Below are 22470 nucleotides of genomic sequence, written 5' to 3'. Positions count from 1 at the left end.
AATGTTTAGTGAAAACGATTGTAACTCAGAAAGAAAATCTCAAAAACTCTACTCAACTGATTATTGGAGAGTTGAACTGTTGCACAATTTTCGCGACTTACCAGTCTTCGTTGCAACAAACTCATCTTTTTTCAGCTAGTAATGCCTCACTTGCATGGTTTTGGCGATCGGTGAGGCTTTTTATCTTGAAAAACTTCGTGCTCTGTTCTGCTTCTGTCGCCATTTTAAAAAGCCCACTGTATTTTGATACAAGATAGCTGATTGGCTGTTTATTTTTGTCGCGTCTCCTCTTCTTGTCGTTAAGGGCGCCTATTACAGCCAAAACAAGGTCAGTTTGCACGTTCAGTTGCGAGAATAACAGCCAAAACAAGGTCAGCTTGACGTTCAGTTGCGAGACGTAAAAAAAACGCAGCCAGTGATACATTTCGAAAATAAAAATACAAAATAAACGCAATCAGAGGCGCCGACCACGCGCGTTGGAAATAAATAGAACGCGTTGTGGCACAGTCTCACCGGCCTCTTTCACTCACGCAATATAATTATGCAATTCCCCAACGCACTTATATTTAATACATTGACGAAAAACATGTCATCACAAGAAAAATGTAAATCAGGCTTGTAATTACTAGTAATTAATTAATTAATTAGGCTTGTAATTACTAAGATTTCATCATGACTTGTCCATTTTACAATGACCAAAGAAAATTAATATTTGAGAAATGTAAGAAACAAATTAATAATTTTGATAATTTTACAATTAATGAACAATTTGCACTGACAATGAGTTATAATTTTACCTCATTTCATATCACACTCGGACAATTCATTAAAACTGCCCTCGACTTAAGACAGCAACACCTCCAAAATTTTTAACCCTTAATGCATTAACGCATCATTATTGTTATTACTTTTTTAACAATGGTTTCTTCTACCTTTATTATTGCTGTTAGTGGGGTTTATTACTATTCATGTTTTGTTTTTTTTTACTTTAGTCTTAATGTTTTGTATTATTAGTCTAGTTTTGTTTAGTGTAAATGTAACAATTTTAATTCCTCCTGGGGAATTTTACGTGTTTAATAAAGTATAAGTAACTCAACTCGAACGCAATATTCATCACTGTAAAAGTGGATAAATTCGAACCAGCCAGCTCATGACCCGAGACGTCCGATCGTCTTCGTTGATAACTCGCCAATTCACCATAATCGTGGTGGTAAACTGTTTTGCTGATTTTTAAAAAAATGGATATTCAATGCCTCCGCCATTGTACATCGAGCTTGCGAAACTACACGATTCAGACGTTGCATAGTCTCGCGAGTTCTCAAGTTCAGGAAAAATATAAAGTTTAAAAGTTTTTTCCTGAAGTAAGACCAAAGTTTGGCAGTTAGCTAATTGAGTTTCACCATAGGCAGTATTATAGTAGATTTAGACTATATTAGACTGAACTGCCAAACAAATTATAAGTATCAGTAAAACTGTAAATCATATTTCCATGACTCACACAGTAACATGACTCACCATGAGCTTCTAATACTTCTGAATTTTCTCCACATTTGGAACAAGAGCATCCATCTGCCAAACTATCCACTGGACTATGACAGTGACTACACAGTGTACTGTCATCCATGATTTCTACCAATCAAATCGTCTAAGTAGTCTAGCATCTGTAAAAAGTAAATTTAACAATCAACATTGCTACATGTATGCACCCGGTTTTTATTATCATCAATATTATAGTTTCAACATTCGGAATACCTAGTTTAGATTAAAGAATGGCAAGATGACGGGTATCTGATGCAATAATTACAATAATAATGTTTTTTTTCAGCCAACTACGAACTTGACAGAAAAAAGATAGGATTATGAAAAATAACGTGTAGTCAAATTAAATACACTAATGTATAATACACTTTTATTAAGCAGTATATTTTCTGAATGTTCAATTAAACTATCTGCGGGTGGCACATTTTAAAACGATGATAGTTTCCGCAGAATAATTCATGTAATTATACGAATGTTTTTTGGCCGTTGTTATGGCAACACTAGGACAGAACTATTTTTTTTCAAATTTGCCCACATTTCTAGAGTACAGGTGTGACCCTCCTGTCAAATTTGACCAATATTGGCCAAGCCCACCCAAAAAACAGACGTCCCTTGCGAAAAATTACCCCGTCAATGAAGAAAAAAAATAGTAACGTTGAGCGCACGCCCAAGCTGGGCAGAATGAGTACGTCCGACGATTTTACTCCGAGACTGGTAGAAGGAGATACATTAGGCGCAAGGGTATTCGAACTAGAGAAAATGAGTGACCTGCATGCCAAGTTTGAACAATGACAAATCCAAGCGAGCGGATCGCCATTAATCGGAGAACAGTTCGTAATCTGGCCTTTGTATATAATAATAACAGCACGTAACAGTTTATTAACGTGTAAACATTCAGATAGTTTTTGGGTGCCACATCCGTTCTGGTTGCACTGGTCCCGGTATTCACCAATGTGTGCGTTTGTGTGGAGGGACATTATTTGTGTTCGAGCACAGCTCGTAAATCCTTAGCTCGTACTTGGTGTAGCCTGAACATGACTATTATTGGCGATCCGCTCCGCTAGGATTGCCCTTATAATCACTTTTGTCGTTTTGTGTGTGTGTGTGTCTGTGTGTGTACATTTCCAGTGTTCACTATTATTTCTTCTGTGATTTTTTTGGCTTGGCCGATTTCGTTCAAACTTGGCAGGTAGGTCACACCTTAACCCTAGTTATAAGGAAAAATCTGAAAATTTTTTTTGGCCCACCGTTGCCATAGCAACAGCAAAAAAACTGATTTTTGGATAGCTTCACGCCAAATGTATCTCCTCCTACAAATTTGGGATAAAACACTTCAGACATAGCTCATTCTACTCAGCTTGAGTGTGGGCACAAAGTTACCATTTGAATTTTTGATATCTGTTTTCATTACCGAGAAATTTGACACTAAAGTTGGGGTAACTTTTCACCAGCAACGGCTTTTAACTCCTCTGTGATTGTTTCGGCTCGGCCGGTTTTGTTCATACTTCACAGGTAGGTCGTGCCGTCACTAATTGGAAAACAATCCTGGCCCACCATTGCCATTGCAACATCCAAAAACTGATTTTTGAATACTTTCGCCCCAAATGTATTACCTCCTACCAGTTTTATCGGTGTCGCTGGGTGTATATGATAAAAGGAAGTTGTGCAACCAAATTTGCCGAGTTCGCAGTTTTTCGCCAATAAAAAAATAACTAAGGCAACAACTCACGGTTTTTCAGCATTTTTGTAATAAAGACATTATTCTCCATCAATAATCCGCCCAAAACAGGAACATTTCTACTAATTCTTGTGTTTTTTCAACGTTTTTCGAAAAACCTGCGATTAGGCTGTGAAAGTAGAACATTCCGGAGGGGGCGAAATGGAAGAGCCATATTTAACGCGTAAAAATAGAACGCGTATTTTGACCTCTATGCGGTCGTCGCCAAAGAGCCCCGCGTCCATCGCCTGGTAATGCTCTTCCGTTTCACCAGTTGCGTTTTTTTGGCTAAAATTTGGGCAGTACTGTCAGTCACGAAAATTGATGAATAAATTAATACACATAAAATATGAATCACGGGCTAATTCAATGGTCACCGAACACTCCACTGTGGCAAGATAGTAGCGTACTGTATATTTGACCCAGATTTGACAAGCGTGGTACAGTTTTTTGCGCGTGTCCGTAATAACGCGCACAAAGGATTCCTTTATTTGCTGGCATTCTTGACTTTTGACTGCAGTTCTTTTTTATATTTTAGAGTAAATGCTTTTGATATGCTCTTAGGTTTCTTAATATCCGTCTGAAATTCTGGACTGTGGTCATATTTTTCGATTAGGAGTCGTATATTTAAATAACTCACCGTGACTAATGTTTTACATTATGAAGTATATTTTTATGAAGGTCAACACACTGTACTTTAGGTAAATATTTACCATCTCGTTATTTCATTATTTCGCTTTCCAGCATTTACAGGAAACGCTTCATTCTAGAAAATGCTATCGCAAAACTGTTGGAAATAATAAATGTAACAGGAGAATACGTCCTAGCACAGTCACTCGACTAGGAGAGTGATTGTGGTCCTAGTAATAAACTAAGTGACTTCCTAAAACTGAATGGTGTTTGCGAACTTCGTATTAGTTATAAACCGACGTTAGCTTCACGTTTATGTCACACCATGGAAACAGCCAAAAACATGGTGCTTGTTTTTGAGCGGAGCGGATCGCCAACCAGCCTACCGGCTTGTCAGTAGTGCGTTCCGATCGATTCAAAACTATACATAGGGCTAACGTAAAACCAACACAACACATCTAATTCAGCCGACCCCAACTAATTCACCTATTGTTCAGATACACAACAGTCAGTGATATAAACTACTAAGGTACTCACCGAAACATCGATGTTAAGTACAGTAACTGCATCTTAGCGAAAATGTGTCAGCGAAGGTTCTGTTAACAGAACTGGGTGGCCGACTAAATGTGAATGGTCATCGGCGCATCGTCTGACAACTTTAATGCAGCTCATTTGCATAAAAATATGCATAAACCTCCGCCACAGTTTCTAGGAATTTCCGGCATGCTCATGAATAACAATACGAACACACAAAAAGCAGAGAAATTCCGACAACAAATGAATAAAAATAGTGCGATGGATTATCAACTGGCACCGAAAGTAATTTTACATTTCAAGAAAGAAAAAGAAGTGATTTGCTTCTATAGATTTGATAATTAACACCCACGACGTCAATATATTCATTAATATAAAAGGTTATTGTGAATACATTTGAACATTTGCCAGGTCATTGTTCCTGTGCCAGGCGGCGCTGATGTCACCATGTATCTTAAATAGTCACACCCACTTGTTGGATTAAGTGCCCTTCATTTTGCTATCAGTCAATATTTTTTCCAAATTTTTTCTTGTATTAAAATAAGCACTGCAGTTTTTAGGCCCCTAACAAAACACGCACCACATAATCTAATACTACGTATTACTGGTTTCACTGGTGCCTTTGCCCTTTGAATATTTTTTTTTTCAATTGACAAGGCGCGATTATTCCAGTTCGTAGTTGCAAATAAAATATGAATATAGTCTCAACTGTCATGGATTATGATAACATTACAGTAAGGTAAAGTACAACCCTGGGCCGACTGTAGATTAAACATGTCTGCTGTCAACACCGTCAACTCAGGTGACAAGATTACTCGTACATTAGAGATCGACCATTTGAAACCATGAGGGGTGGCTGGAAGATTTGTTGAAAACAAAATTGCAAGCTAGACACCAAGAGAGAAAAAATGCATGCCAGGGTTTGCATTCAAGAAAAATAAAAATGTACATACAAGACAGCGCAAAAAAAATGCACTGGACACATACTGCCAGTCACAGGAAGGCCAACGCCATTACATTACCATTAGTGAAGACCACGAAGACCATTGGGTTAATGAATCGTTGTAGAGGCCGTTATCAAAGTTGAAGTAATCCATACATGTATGTATGTCCTGCACTGTTCATAGTACCTAGATAGTACAGTTGATACAACAATATATTAATTGGTTCATGTATTTACATATATAATTAAAGCTGTTAACAGCATCACAGGTGTCCAAGTTTTATATTGTGATCAATCAATTTTAAAAAAATCATTCACTTGGCTCATACATGCTAAAAGCCAAATTTCAGATTGCTGGGGTTAGTAGACCCGATCAACATCACCAGTCTCTAATTCAGTGGGCAATACAAGTAGACTCTGTGGTCTAGGGGTATCTTGTTCGTCTTTCGTATTGAAGGTCGTCGGTTTGAATCCTTTATTGGCGAAATGTCACTTGAAATAGTTTTTTTTTGACAGTTTGTCTTTTCTTTATTTGAAAGGACAATGCAATCAGATATCAAAACACTGAGCCAAATTTCAGATTTGTGAGGTTAGTTGTATTCAGTTGGTTGTTGTTATCAGCAAGACATGATTATGGTTGTAATGTGTTTCTCACATGATCCTACTCGTATTTGTAATTAACACCCACGACGACAAGATATGCAGTGATATGAAAGGTTTATTGTGAATATATTTGAACATTTGCCAGGTCATTGTTCCTGTGCCAGGCGGCGCTGATATCATAATACGAGAATCATAAATACATGTATCATAAATAGTTACACCCACTTGTTGGATTATATGCCCTTTGCTATCAGTCAGTCATTACATCTTGGGGTAAGGCCGACAGTTAAACTTTGAGAGGATTTTACATAAAAGAAGTGATTTGCTTCTATAGATTTGATAATTAGCAGCCATGACGACAAGATATGCAGTACATTGGCGGATTTAGATGGGGGCCGAGCCCCCCCCCCATTTTTAACAATCAACAGGGCTTCGCGCCATCGGCGCTCGCGAACTTGGCCTTAGGCCAACATATCGCCTCCACCCTATTCCGAAATAAAAATGTACATACAAGACAGCATAAAAAAAATGCACTGGTCACATACTGCCAGTCACAGGAAGGCCAACGCCATTACATTACCATTAGTGAAGACCACGAAGACCATTGGGTTTAAGAAACGTTGTAGAGGCCGTTATCAAAGTTGAAGTAATCCATACATGTATGTATGTCCTGCACTGTTCATAGTACCTAGATAGTACAGTTGATACAACAATATATTAATTGGTTCATATATTTACATATAGAATTAAAGTTGTGAACAGCATCACAGGGGTCCAAGTTTTACATTGTGATCAATCAATTTTTAAAAAATCATTCACTTGGCTCATACATGCTAAAAGCCAAATTTCAGTTTGCTGAGGTTAGTAGACCCGATCAACATCACCAGTCTCTAATTCAGTGGGCAATACAAGTAGACTGTGTGGTCTAGGGGTATCGTGTTCGTCTTCCGTACTGAAGGTCGTGGGATTGAATCCTTTATTGCCGAAATGTCACTTGAAATATTGTTTTTTTGACAGTTTGTCTTTTCTTTATTTGAAAGACCAATGCAATCAGATATCAAAACACTAAGCCAACTTTCATATTTGTGAGGTTAGTTGTATTCAGTTAGTTGTTGTAATCAGCAAGATATGATTATGGTTGTAATGTGTTTCTCAAATGATCATACTCGTATTTGGAATTAACACTCACGACGACAAGATATGCAGTGATATGAAAGGTTATTGTGACTACAATTGAACATTTGCCAGGTCATTGTTCCTGTGCCAGGCGGCGCTGATATCATCATGTATTTTAAATAGTTATACCCAATTGTTGGATTATATGCCCTTTGCTACCAGTCAGTCTTTACATCTCGGTGTAAGGTCGACAGTTAAACTTTGAGACACAGTAAATAGGTCAATTATCTCCCAGTCCTCGTATTTTACTGATCTAGTAAACCTGTTTCGCTCGCTATTCCTTTGTATTCTAAGATAAACAAATGTTTGCCACTTTCTGTTTTGTTTTTGATAGGATAGTGTCTGACTGCGGCTGTGCAGTAATAGTAATAATATAAAATATAGCTGCAAGCAGCGATGATGACGGCTCCCAGCTATGACAGTAACTAATGTCAACTACCACCAATATACAGTTAGTTGTTGGTGTCTTCCTATTCTAGTTCTCAGGATATTAGATTCATGCATGTCAGTGATGTCAAATGACCAAACATCATTGGGAAATGTATATTTGAAGACATTTTACCAAGTGACTAGTAGCTTTGGGTGAGTTGCTTTAACAGTTAATAGGGCTTTGTCACAGTGATTGGTCCTTTCATCAGAATTAGTATGATTATGCGTCAGTATATTCTGTGTTAATGCTGGGCAACGATGCTTCAGTCTTAATCTCCTACACATGACTTACGCAACGCACGCCAGTCGTAATCCCCCTCACATGACATCAACGTGTGCCCCCATTCATAGGCCTGTGACCTTCCATCTTGAGCACACCTCACCTGTGATATTTCTGTTCACATGCATATTATGAGCTCGTACTCTCGTGACGGTCATTTGCCTAATCTCATCGTTAAGCTTTCCTGTATCCTGCTTTGCCTTAGCATAGTCATTCCATGTTCAGCAAGCGACCTGAACCCGTCTCCAAGCTATTACTACGTTTCTTCTATGCACTGTCTGAATTTCAGTCCGAACATTCTCCGTATTCGACAGTTCATTAGAGCTTTCTCAAAACCACCGTCATCCAACATGGAAAAGGCCAAGTCAACCGGAAAGTCCACTCGCGCTACACCAAGACCAGCCAACCAAGATCAACTCCAAGTCGTCCTTCAAACAAGAAAAATTTTAAACTTGTCAAGTGATCTTCCCAGTAATATCGACGACCTCATTCAAGCTCGAATTTCAACGGTGCTCGCATCGTTGCAACCAGTGAATAGCACTCAGTCCAATACTGCAAACGGTTTGGGAGATCACAGCGTCACAGCACCCACCAACTACCGTGATATCCCAAATTTAGCTACCGAACCATAACAGCCCACAACCCACGCGAGGCATAATCCGACATCGCTACTATCACATATACATCAACAAAAGGCAGCCATTACTTTTCAACCTCCCGGCATCCCGAATGTAAGACAGACTCCCGGCGTAGGTGGCGCACTTCCCAGTATGCCCCCATATATCAACAACCAGTCGTTCAGCTTACCAGATCAGATGGACAACCAGCTGCTATCCCTCCAGCAGATCTTCATATGCAGTTTGTAGACACATCAATGCTCTCAGCTATTTCTCAGGGTAAGTTCATCGAACTTAGTGATTTACATCCTGACCCTCTCAGGCCTTCTACTACTCAGACTTTGGAAACAAACATCAGCTTCGACCCGGACAACCACGGAATTGCGTCATTCACAACCCAGGTGAAACGAAAAAACATTGACAGCTATGCATCTTGGTCCCAGTGTTTCTCAGTTTTCCACGCCACAGAGCTTTCTACTTCCCATCAGAATGCATCCACCTTTCAAATTACTACTGTTCAACCTGAAGCTTGGCTTGCCTATGATAAATCATTCCGGATGAATGCAGCACGATATCCAACAACTAATTGGAATATCCCCGATCCTCAGCTAGACTTCGTGCATTTTCAACAACACCCACACCTCATCATACCAACATGTTTTTTCCTGTGGCAAGAAAGGACATAGAAAATCGGAGTGCACAACACTCCAGCAAATTGATACAAACCCATACTACTGGAGCAACCCCAAGACACAGTCATCATCTAGTACTCGCACATCAACTGCAAACTCCACTCAGATCTGTCGGAAATTCAACAATGGTACATGCAGCTGTCCCTACCAAGCTGGTCGTATTCACAAGTGCCTCATATGCTCCGCATCCGACTATGGTTTGTCAAGTCATGGCAGTAGTGGAGCCAACTCAGCAGAGCAGCCCTTTCATCTGCAGCCCTTTCGAGGAAATGATCATGGCAACTAATGCAACCCATACCATATTTCCAGCAACACCACTCAAGCTGCATGCCTTTGCATCATCCCTACATGACCACCCAGACAAAGAATTCACAGCTTCACTACTACGCAACATCTCAGAAGGCGCAAATCTTGGCTTTAACGGACACCAGCATTGTAGAACTACACCCAATGCAAAATCAGCTCTCGCAAACCTTGACGCCATCACTAAATCTATATGGTGGTCATCGTTCGTCTGATCCTAGACCTATCTCAACCCACACCCGACAACGTCAAGCACCACATAAATAAAGAAGACTACACACTACGCTACTCCCGTGTTGACGATGCCATTGCACTAATTTAGAAATATACGGTCAAAGTTCACTACTAGCAAAAATCGATATCCAACATGCCTTTCGGCTCTGTCCCGTGAGGACAGATGACTGGAATCTCCTTGGCTTCAAGTGGCTTGGATGTTACTTTTTCGAAAGAGTCCTCCTGTTCGGCCTCAGATCAGCTCTGTACCTTTTCAACTAGCTAGCCGAAGCAAGTCAGTGGATCATCACCCAACGAGCAAACACACATAACCTCATACACTACCTGGACAACTATCTAGCTGTTGGCCCTTCCAACTCGCACACATGCCTTGACATCATGAACACTATGCTATCTCTGTGCAAAGAACTAGGCGTTCCCATCGCCAAGGAAAAAAAGGAAGTCCCCTCATCTACACTCACATTTCTCGGGATTGAACTAGACACTGTCAAAATGGTCATCAGACTACCAGACGACAAGCTGCCCGACCTACTACAAGTACTCCCCACTTGGCTCCATAAAACATCTAGCATGGAACGAGAGCTCTTGTCATTAATCGGCATGTTGAGCTTTGCTTGTAAATGTGTGCCTGCCGGACGTATTTTCCTCCACCGCATGATCAATCTCAGCACATCTGTCACCAATATTAACAGCACCGTAGCATTGACTGAAAACTTCAGACTTGATGTTAAGTGGTGGTGCGACTTCCTACCATCCTGGAATGAGTCCGCATCATTGTTTGTGTCCAACTAGCCACCTGCTCCGAAGCTCGAACTCTTCACAGGCGCATCAGGTTCCATTGGCTGCGGCGGCTTCTACATCGGCCATTGGGTTACCATACCATGGCCAGCAGATTTTCCAACATCCATCGAATGGAAGGAAATGTATCCTATCCTCATCACTTGTTCAATTTTGGGGCATTCCTGGTACGGTCAATGCATACTGTTCCACTGTGACAATGATACCATTTCACGTTATAATCACCCATATTAATTGCGTCAATAACTCTATTGCCGATTCACTTTCTCATTCACAGATGCAATGCTTCAATCAACTGGTTCCAACAGCCGATCACGCCGCTACTCCAATCCGACCCGATCTACTCCCAGAACGCATCATATCTCAGAACTACCAGCCACACACCCAAGTACACAAGCCCTAGCAGCACAAGTACACTCGTACATGCAATGCAGCATCGCAGACTCAACCTGTCGAACATACCAGGTCGGCCAAAAACGCTACCACAACTTCTGTAACCTATACTGGCTACCAGCATACCCAGTCACACCACAAGCAACCATTCTATTCGCCACCCACTTAGCTCAGACTGGCATAACGTACAAAAACCATTAAGGTCTACCTGGAGGCCATTATCCATCTACACACCGATTGGACATCTTGGACAATATGCAGTTATAACGTACACTACTTGGCATCAAAAGGTCATTAGGGGACACCAAAAAAGCATGACTCCCTATTACTATGAACATTCTAAGATGCCTGAAAGAATCACTCCGAATGCACCCATCTATCCACACAAATGACAAACTCATGCTATGGTCAGCATTTACGGTCGCATTCTTTGGATTCCTAAGAGTCAGTGAATTTACTGCAACGTCGCCCCAGCATTTTGACAAAACCTGTACCTTACTCATCGAAGACATAACATGTGCAATCGAGCTACATGTCCAGTTACGTGCCTCCAAAACAGATCCATTCCGTCATGGCTGCATCATAAAAATTGCACCTTCATTCACCTCAGTCTGTGCCGTTTGTGCGTACACCAAGTATTGCAGCATCCGTGCCCCATCACCCCAAACACCAGCCTTCCAGTTCCACTCAGGGAGTTTGCTTACATGACAAAGCCTAACTACCCACTTGTGTGACCTGTTGACTAAAGCTGGGATCCAAAATCCACGCCTGTACACAACCCACAGCTTCAGACGAGGGGCAGCGACAACCGCAGCTGAAGCGAACATGCCAGATTGATTAATCAAGACTCTAGGAAGATGGCGAAGCGACGCATACCAAATGTATATCGACACACCTTCGTCAACGCTACAAGCCATGCCTCGCATCCTCTGCGGACATTCATCTTAGACGCCTCCTCTTATTACCTTGGATTTTCAACCTCACGTGACTCTCCCGCTGGCATTTCGTTTGCCACATCTATGTACTTGTACTATGCTGTGGTGCTATCTTTGACCAGGGTCTATGCTTTGACCATCCACTCGTTATTACCTCGTTACATTTATTTACATAAACTATATTTTGCTTTGGACATTTACCTTGACATGTTTGCATCATTTACTTCACTTTCAGTCGTGACCACCACCACTGTATTTTATATATCATGACCAATATCACAGTTATGTACTTTAATGCTACAACAATTCCCAGGTTCATTTATACCGATTCCTTGGCTTGCTTGTCGCTGTGCCACTCCCGGCCATCTCATAACTTGGGGGTTGTCATCGCAGTGCATGTGGGCACCATTCGATTAACACGCTGCCATTCTTCATAAATAGAGTCAAACATGTGACTCTGTGTACAGAATGGTATCCACAACGACAGTCGGGTGACCCCTGGCCTCGATCAAGTACCATGCTAATCTCTCCGTGATGTGAATCAAATCTGCGACTCACATCACAGAGCAGGTTTCGGCAACAACGCTTGGCTGTGGCTCACACCCCTTCTGCTCTCAGTCAAGACTTGGTCTCTAGTGTCGTTTCTAAGCATTAATGTGAATTAATGTTTATTGTGTTATTAACAACTGGTGTTAATTTGCGAATACCACCTTTAGGAGCTGTTAATTATTCTTTATAATTTGTGCAGTGGCTTTGCCAGGAGTTCCTGAATAAGACACATGCTCTGATATTGTCACCTAGTTTTTTACTGAGACTGAGAAATATTTGACCATTTATAGCATTTTTGTCAAACAACTTAGTGACATACTATGATTAATGATCTTTTTGCTGAATAATAGTTGAATACTATTTATTGAAATTAATAATCCCAGAACAATTTTCCAATATAGATTACAAAATTTACACATGAAGTATAAAAACTGTTTCGAGTCGTAGCATAAAATAGGGAACAAAACCATTGTTGACTTTTGAGGGGAATGGAAATGACTCGTTTTGTGGGTGTTACAATAAGCGAGAGAGTAAATCGTTTTTATGCTATGAAAAAGTAAAGACCTTGAACGTACTTTATGTACGATTTTTTTGTTTGATAACCTAACGCTTTTAGATTTATGTGCTACAAGTTAGAGTGCACATACTTAAGTGGCTCTCCCACAGCAAATAATTTAGCCTAGGCATTTTTCGTGTCAAAATCGCAAAACTACCCGTTTTTACGCAATCGCAATTCACTAGTTACAGGACGACGAAGCTGAAATATCCAAGAACCAACACATATTTTAGTATAAGTCAGACAGTCCGGTCGTTAAAAATATGATACCAACACGGTTTTATTTGTACATTAAATTGATATCATCTGACCATGTTATTTGGCAAGAATGAACTTTCGAGTGCCTTTTAGCTTGTGCATCCTAATCTCGTTGCAACGATCAAAGGTCAATGTATGCATAATGTGTAGGGCTGTGTGAGTATCATCAGAATTAACACCTTGACAACACATCACTATAAGCAGCGTTAAACATGAAAATGTTGCAGTTGATCAAATTATTGAAGTGCATTGAATCACAATAAATATTTACAGATATCGAAATGTAGCTATTAGTTGTATGTATACTAATGAGGTCAAATGGTCACATATAGTAAGTACATCTGCTAGTCAAATGCATAGTATATTACCAACATGGTTCATGTTCACTGCATAGTACACTTAATTATAGTTTTCTGTGGTGTGTGCATAGTTATGAGGTTCAATGACCGTATATTGTCATCTGATATGTTAGACATATCACTTGTTCCTTCCCTTTACTATAACACTTGGTCTATGTCTCTGTCTGCAACAGTGCTTGAGATATTACAGTTATTACAGATATTACAGTTATATATTAATTAGGTCACGTGACCATATATGGTCATCTGATATATCAGACAAATCACTTGTTCCTTTACTTCACCATAACACTGGTTGCATGTCCCTTGATATATGAAAGTCATGCATATTAATGAGGTCAAGTGACCATATTTGGTCATAAGATATATTTATCATATTTGTTGTCCAATGTATTTAATATAGTGCTGATTGCAAGTTTATATCTACAATAGACCTTAAGATATGAAAGTTATGCATATTATTGAGGTCAGGTGACCATATATAGCCATAAGATATATTTATCAAATCTGTTGCCCAATGCATTCATTATACCGTACTCGTCCGCGTTAGCGCCCAGGGGCCTCAACTCAGAAAATCACGATTTTTTAGGGGTGGGCGCTTACCCGAGCACCCCCTCGAAAAAGAGTGCAAATGAAAAATTTGATTCATCAAGTAACAGATTACGTCTTTGAGGGAAATCAAATTACGAAATTATTTGAGTCGTCATTGATTTTCACAATGAAGAAACAGAAATGATCACAAAAAATATGCACATTTTATTACAATATTAATTACGTACCACCAGAATTTACGAAGTTAAAAATATTTGAGTCTGTTGGAACACAGTCGAAGTCAAAATTGTCATATTATCTCCACAGACGAAGGTGTTGGATCGTACGCAAACACTCGATGAAAATCACTTTCCGCCATGATGCATTTGCAGATTTCACCTGCAGCGGCGTCCTTTGACCTAATGGGTCAAGTTGGTTATTAACCAATCACAATGCTGTGTTGTACTGACGCATTTCTTCGGAAATTACCGAAGACTTTCTGGTAACGCAATGCGGAAGTGAATTGTCGATGTCGAAGTACGATCTGTTGGAATTGATTTCAGTGAATAAACGACATGGATTTTCTAAAAAACTAGTAACTAGCCATTTTTGAGATGTAAACTGTATATGGCATGAAATATTTACCGCATTTTACTTGTACTAACAGGTCATTGTCGAAGCGTAGTTTACGCACGGTTACCGTGTTCTACGCATTCACAACGTGTTCACAATGGTCGATATCCACGCTGTATCATATAATAACGATTACCAAGATTCGTTACGCAAGACCAAGTTTTAAATTAGTTGCATTTTGAAGGGGTGGGCGCTTTGCCGAATGTGACCCCAAATATAAAAATTGCGCAAAAGTGGGGGGTGGGCGCTTGCCCGGGCATGGGCGCTAACGCGGTCGAGTACGGTAGTACTGGTTACTTGTTTCTATCTACAACAGTGCTTGCGATATGACAGTTATGTATATTAATGAGGTCACGTGACCATATATAGCCATATGCTATTTCAGGCATATCACTTGTCCTTTCCCTTGAAATTTTCAAACTATCCAGGTCACGTGATTAATTGATTTACAAAATATTAATAATACGAACAGAAACAAATGCCACTGCTGGGGAACCACCATCGTCCGAATCGCACAGTTTCGCTAAAGCCGGCCATTCATAACCGGCCCACGAACCTGTGCGTGATCGTGTTAGGAAAAGCTGTATTTCACCGCAGCTAAATTGAGTCATTTGATTGGGCGCGCCAAGGAGCTGGCGCAACCAATCAGAAATACTGTATCATAAATGTGAAGATCGGGGAGCTCATCAAACATTAAAACAATGGCGTTTCCAATAATTCTTATTTCAACATTAAAAATTGTTTGTGGGCAAGTGATTGAGGACTCTCACGCTGAAAGAGTAGATTGTTTCAGTTGAAACAGATGTTCTGACCTTTTTTCTTGGGTGCTACTTCAAATGTCAATGTGATCACAGGTCAAAATGCAATAGTAACTAATATTTGTTACGTGTTCTCTAACTGCTATAAATACACTGCCTCTATTATCCATTTTTAATTATGTATCGTGGATAGTACAAAAGACTGTGTCAATGACTCCCCATAAAATACCCAACCATTCACATGCGAATACAGTGAATTGATTTAGTTTTCCTCGCATTTGCTGTTGATTGCCTACATTTCGTTTCACAGTACATTTTAGTTAAATATTTATTGGAATTAAAAAGACTATGAAAATTGTAAGACACACGATAGCTATATTTTGTGACAGCTACCAGTACCTGAACAATTTCACATGGCTGAGCTCCACCTTCCATGTATGATAACTGTCGACATTGTCGCCAGGTGATGTGCTATACTCTGTTTTATTTGTATTGATAAAACATGTTTTCGCGACGCTGTAACAAATATCACATCACTGATAAATATCACTGTATGAAAAATGGCGCACTTCCAGATTTTCTTGAATCAAGCATGGATGCCAAACCATGTAACGATGACTTTTCTCAAAATTTGTTTTAATCATTATTGCACAGTCACGTGACACGTTAAATTTGTTATTAGTGATATAGATAGTACATGTTCAAATGATGCCGTGTTGCAGAACTCCGGTATTATTTTAAAATCAAAATTTTAGACCATTCCGCTCAACGGTTTTCTCAAATGGCTTGACAAAAGAAATGATTGAAAAAGGAAAATGCAAATTGGCTTGGACCCCTAAATATGTGTATTACTATTTTTAAGAATGCGCCCACATGGTTTGCGGCTTCGTCTGCATTCCGCTTGCATCTCATTTTCTGCACAGGGGTCAATATCGTTAATTTTCTACTTACTAAGTTTACACTGAATTAATTAATGCTTTTTATTTATTATGCAAGTTTTTATTATATATTTTGTTTATAGTTATGAGAGTCTTGCTTATAATATCAGTGTAGATATGGCATTGTAAACATACAAAGTATCAACATTCCTGAAATCAGTATTTATATTCCACTTACGTGTTTCAGCACGCAACTATTCCGTATTGGTATTCCCACCCACGAAGAATGCTGCTTGTTTTCGCACGAAGCTCGATCAATATTATGATTGCATACCTGTTAGATAATTGTTCATGTTTCAGCAAATGCTGGTTGAATTCAAAAGGATGCCGTACTCATAAACTATCAACAGAAAAACTACATGTTACCCGAGATGACCATACAAAGCCAATTTCATACCATCCATGGTATGGTTCAGAAATGACTGTCTGAACACCGTTATATATCTATTTATATTTCACTCATTTTCGGTTTGTTGCTGTTGCTATGATATTGTACCCATGAAGAATTATTGAGTATGGGTTAGTCGTAAATATTGATTTACTGTCAAAGGTTATCCTATATGATGTGATGACTATCTATGAGTCAGTAAACAACTCAGATAAAAATGTCTCTCTTAGGCTGCTAACATTATAAATGGTCGTGACACACACAAAACAAACAGTTACATGTTTATATTGGCAGATTGAATATTTATCAGCAAGATATGATTACTGTTATAATTAGAAAAAACTGTAAAAAGTAAAAAAAAAACTGAGATTATGTTTTTGATTCCTTTGTGCGAAGCACACAATAGGAGTCTTTGCAGTTAGTGCGTCTGTCTGTCTGTATGTATGCGTGTGTGTTTGTTCCACTGATATCTCAAGAACCATATGGTGTTTTTTGATGAAACTTGATGCATAGAGGCTCCGGGCTGATGTGCAGATTTGGTCAGGTTTTGGTTGAAATCCATGCATATCAATTACCTAATTTGAATGTTCAGTGACTGTTCTACTGATATCTAAAGAATAACTCATTGGATTTTGATGAACCTTGGTACATATATGCCCTGGGACAATATGCTAACCTGATTAGTTTTAGGTAAAAATCCATGCATATTAATTACCCAATTTGCAAAATGTTAATTTTAGACTTTTCCACTGATATCTCAAATACACATTACAATAAAACTTGGTACATGGATGTCATAGGACAATGCATGTACCTAATCAGTTTGGGGTTAATATCCATTTGTATTAATTACCTAATTTCCATAATTAGTACATTTTGGCTTTTCCCCTGATATTTCAAGCGCTAATTATTACATATTATTGAAATTTGACACAAAGATGCTCTAGGACTATTCACAGACCTAGTTAGTTTTGAATAAAAATCTGTACATATTAATCACCTAATTTGCATAATTATTTGTCAATTGTTGGCTTTTTTAAGTACATGTACTAATCATCACATTTTAATGAAACTTGTACATGGATGTCTTATGACATTACACAGACCTGTTGTGGTTTGAATCCGTGCATATTAATTACCAAATTTGCATAATACTTCGTATGTTTTTTTTCTCTAGGACTACACACAAACCTAGTTAGTCTTGAATAAAAACATGTACATATTAACTACCTAATTTGCATAATTAATCAAGTACTAATCATCACATTTCAATGAAATTTGTACATGGATGTATTTTCCCGTGTACTTTTAATGTATTATTTCAATGAATCTAATTGTTACATAAATACTTTAGGACAATGCAACAATTTAATTAGTTTGGGGATTATAAATTACAATAATGTGGATGACATTTTTTTAATGTTGTACATCTCAAATAAGCAGACTTATTAATGACTAAGGCTAATTAATTCTAATATGAGTAATATAATCTCTGCACAAATGAGTCCTCTCTAAGCTTATTTGATTACGCCTTACCAGTTTATTATTAATCAGATACATTAGCATGACACACAACATCTTTTTTTCTATCCAATAATGGACAAAGATAACAGAGAATAAGAAAAAAATGGTTTGGTCCGAGTGTAAATATGTGCGTCAAGTGAGGTCAATTGCAGGGCATGGACCTAGAACCAACTGCTATGCCATACTACTGTCCAATTATCAATTTGTATTCAATAGTGAATGTAGCATAATACAATAATTTAGTGCGATTATAAAATATTCACATTGGCCCTATGGACGCTTAACAAACGTGCTTTTTCTCTTTTTTTGGCAGGAGAGTGACAATTGCTCGCCCGGAGGACAAAGACACGGAAAGTACGCCCTCATCGATGGATGCTAGTCTGGTCCCCTGCCCCAATTTCAACGCTAAGGGTGGTTAAAAAATATTTTCTTAACCGCCCTCAGCGTTGACTACGATGGATGCCAGTACTCCATCGTGTAAATCATGTCCGATTCCTTTAAAAACACACATGGAAGTCCGTCAATTCCTGGTACCTTTCCATTTAAAATAAATCCAACAGCCGTTGAAAGTTTTTCAAAAGAGATTCGTTTGTCACAAACAGTAGACGCATCACGATAAAGCCTAAATAAATTCTAACAGTGTCAGGTGGAAAGAGTTCACAATAAGATTATGGTTTTCTGTGAGAGCATTATTGTGGTCAAGCAAATGCGAAATATAATCTTACACTTAAGAAGTTGTTGTTTTTCTCAAGCTCAAAAAAGAAAGCGCAACATTCGCAAGATTCGTTGAGTAGCCAATGACGTAATCGAATGGTGGCCCACGTGTTTTGATCGTTTCAAGTTCACTCATTTTTTTTCCATCACGTATTTTTCAAGAGTAGGGTCGTCTGCAAGGCGTGATTCATTTGTGATAACTTTAAGTTACACTTTTCATATCCTGGAATGTTGATCTGTGGTTTATTGGTTCAATGTTGTTTAATGTTATCATCACCTCCATTGTAGTTGTTTTTGCGCACCCTCGCGACCTAAATTCAAATATAGTTTCATAGTAAGTTCCGGCCTCAAAGAGACTGGTGCTAAGCCAACAGAGCAGGTGACAATTACAATTTTTTTCTGAGAAATAACGAGTTTATGATAAAAGAAAGTGGATGTTTAATCAATGTTCACAAAAGTGTTTTTAAACACAAGCGTGCTGTTAATGTAAAATTGTTCTAACCTGGCGTGGCTTTTCCCTCTGAACCATGTATAACGTTTGGTGTCACCATGGAAACTACACCAGGCGAGTTTGAAGCAATTGGCAATAGTCTGCAACATCTTTCAAAAATGCGATTACAGTCATTGCAACTGAAAGGCTTAATGTGCAGTTATAGTCGCTGGCACTACAATACGGGCATTCCTGAGTTTTTGAGTTTTCTTGAAAGTATTAAAAAATACAACACATTCTACAGCATTTATTGGTACATAAAAATTAAGCAAATGCTACGACAAGTGATAAGATGTTTGATCTATTATAGTTAAGCAATTGTATTTCAAGTATTCATTTGCTTTTCCTGCACTGTAACAGGACTGGCTTTGCACAGTTTTTTGAAAGATTTTCTCAATAAACGTGCATCTGCACAGTTTAAGTATGTTCAAGGATCTTGTTAGACCCTTTCATAGTGTCTGAGAGGTCAGTGAGTCGTTTGAATGATATGAGAGGGCTATTTTCGTGAGCTGTAATCAATTATTTTTATTTTCGTAATAATGTATTTTAAGTAAATAAAAAACGTAAATTCGTGGACATGGTATAAAATGTAAGCAGCTATTTTATTTGTCCGTAATTTGTAATTTGTACAAATATATTATTTTTTATAAGCGTATTAAGCATTTTCTACATTAAATGTCGCAATTCGTGCGCAAGTTCCAATTTTGATTCTTAAACACAAATTATCGAATATATTACAGAAATGTAAAATGTAATTAGGATTTTTTTACTGTAAATGGAGCTTTCATTTTATTTTCCGTAAAAGCGTAAAATGCCTTTTTTATTTTCTGTAACCTGTACCAGCTACCCCCCTTGCCCCCCCCCCCCCCCCCCCCACACACATACGAGTCTTGATACTGGAATGTTCTGGGTGTCATCGAACATTGCAGAGAACAAATCAAAGTCCTCATTGTCTGTGAATGACTGATTGAAATAGAAATTCACTATGTTGTTTTCTAGAACATTGTTAGGGCAGTTCTTTTTGATGTGTTTTTTTTGTTTACAGTGAAAACAAAATAGGTCGTTCATTGACGCGCACACTTAGTAAACCATTAATTTGTGCAATCGTAAACATGTTTAAATGACGTCTGAAAGACTTACACGTTTTAAAGACCCGTATTTACATCTGGATGGAATCGAAGTACCTGTACTATAGCATTCCTAAAATATTAGGTCTTTAAAAAAATGTTTGGAAAGATATGGAGGAGATATAGTTATATTTTGTTGCTTGGAGAATATCACGTGATATGGTCAATTGCGGAAGAGGTAGGTGTAGCTCAACGAGCCCCCAACCAATCAACGCAAACAATCACAATCGAAAATCAACAAACAAGAGTCCCGTGTATACAAGAATTGAAGGTCTCCAGTTTATTATATAGGCACAATTCCAGAAGACGTACCTACACTTTATGCAAATTGTTTTAAATTTACTAATTTATTCATAACGTGACAGTTTCTGTGGCCGTTTTTACATTCTAAAAGGGGCGATATATTATTTTTGAGGCAAGAGTTAGAAAGGGGGAATTAGCAATCTTTAGGGGTCAACACACAGGGAGCCCAGGAACTATAATCAACTGTAAGAAGTCCTTAAGAGCGGGGGGGGGAGTAGCGGCTGGTATAGACAAGGGATGAAGGCTCCAGCGAGCCCATATTTTTAAAATTGGAAAAAACAGACGAAATCAACGAAAGCTGAGAACTCCCATGTGCTGAGAGTATTGAGAACACATTAAAATTAATTCAAAATTACTTAAAAATGTACTTGAGATATTGATGGGAAAGCTGAAAACTAATTATGCAAATCAGGAAATTAATATGATCAGATTTGAGTGTAAAACTAATATGGTCTGCACAATGTAACCATCTGTGTACGAACCACCGCAAGTTTACGACTCGGTTAGCCTCGCTCAACTGGTTCGTAACCACTCTTGTAATTGGTTCTTGACAAATTCTGAATAGGCCACGCCTCAAACACTGCCGTGCTTTCGGGGCAACCGTTGATTATACGTAAATGGAGACAATTTGTGTAGTTTTCTTGATATTTAGATATTTCTCACTCCCACTTATCTCAGTAAGAAATAATTCAAATTGGAAACAACATAATCTGTGCTTATTTTGGTTTGTATTTTGATTAGGTCAAATTATTTGTTCATGCAATTTTTTTTAGCTCCGATGTCGACTTACATTTGAGTGTCTGTCGGTGTCCGTGTCAACTTTTTCGACTTCTTGAAAACTACAAGCCTGAATGCTTTGATACTTGGTGTATACATCTAGCTCCATGGTGCACATGTACCTTGTGTAGACCTCTCTCAGATTTGTTCATTTCATGATGTTTCCTTTAATTCTCTAATTTTGGTGAATATCGACAGGCTGCTTGTTTAATTTAGCATTTGATTAAAATATGTTTCTTACCAAATACTTCCAGGATATTATATCTAGTTTTAATACCGAATATTATATTGATTATTAATTTTCTAGATTTAATTTGGTTTGAACTTTGTTTTTGTGTAAACTAGTTTAAATCTTATCACTTGATATATGCATACTGTAGGAATAGTAGTCAATAAATACAAAAAATCTGGATTCCCAAAGCATTTTAATTAAATCATATTTTAACAAGCAGCCTGTCGGCTGAGATAGCTCCGCTGTTAGCAATGGACATTTCAATTAAGAACTGAAGACATCATTAGAAAATGAACAATATGTATAGTATCAAAACAATCGTACTTGCTGTTTTCAACAAGAAGTCGAAAATATCACTTTTTACCAAAAATATTCACCAAAATTAGAGAATTAAAGATATCATCACAAAATGAACAAATCTGAGAGAGGTCTACATGTAGTACCTATATATGTAATATCAAAGCAATCAGACTTCGGTTTTCAACAAGAATTCAAAAATACCACTTTTTA

The 22470-nt window shown here is 38.3% G+C and overlaps 1 protein-coding gene across 1 annotated transcript in view; it reads right to left on the bottom strand.

Moving 5' to 3' along the window:
• Window positions 1-22470, bottom strand: part of LOC144350052 (E3 ubiquitin-protein ligase rnf213-alpha-like) — a 156006-nt gene that overhangs the window by 123412 nt on the left and 10124 nt on the right. Inside the window, exon 2 of the mRNA XM_085502817.1 lies at window positions 1516-1661. Coding sequence (XP_085358943.1) covers window positions 1516-1624 — 109 coding nt within the window. The 5' untranslated portion in view covers window positions 1625-1661. The remainder of the gene's footprint in view (window positions 1-1515; window positions 1662-22470) is intronic.

This window comes from Saccoglossus kowalevskii, chromosome 8 (assembly GCF_978046115.1).
Source record: "Saccoglossus kowalevskii chromosome 8, keSacKowa6.1, whole genome shotgun sequence".
NCBI lineage: Eukaryota > Metazoa > Hemichordata > Enteropneusta > Harrimaniidae > Saccoglossus > Saccoglossus kowalevskii.
The sequence above is the reverse complement of the archived record's forward strand: the minus strand, read 5'-3'. Positions and strand labels throughout refer to the sequence as shown.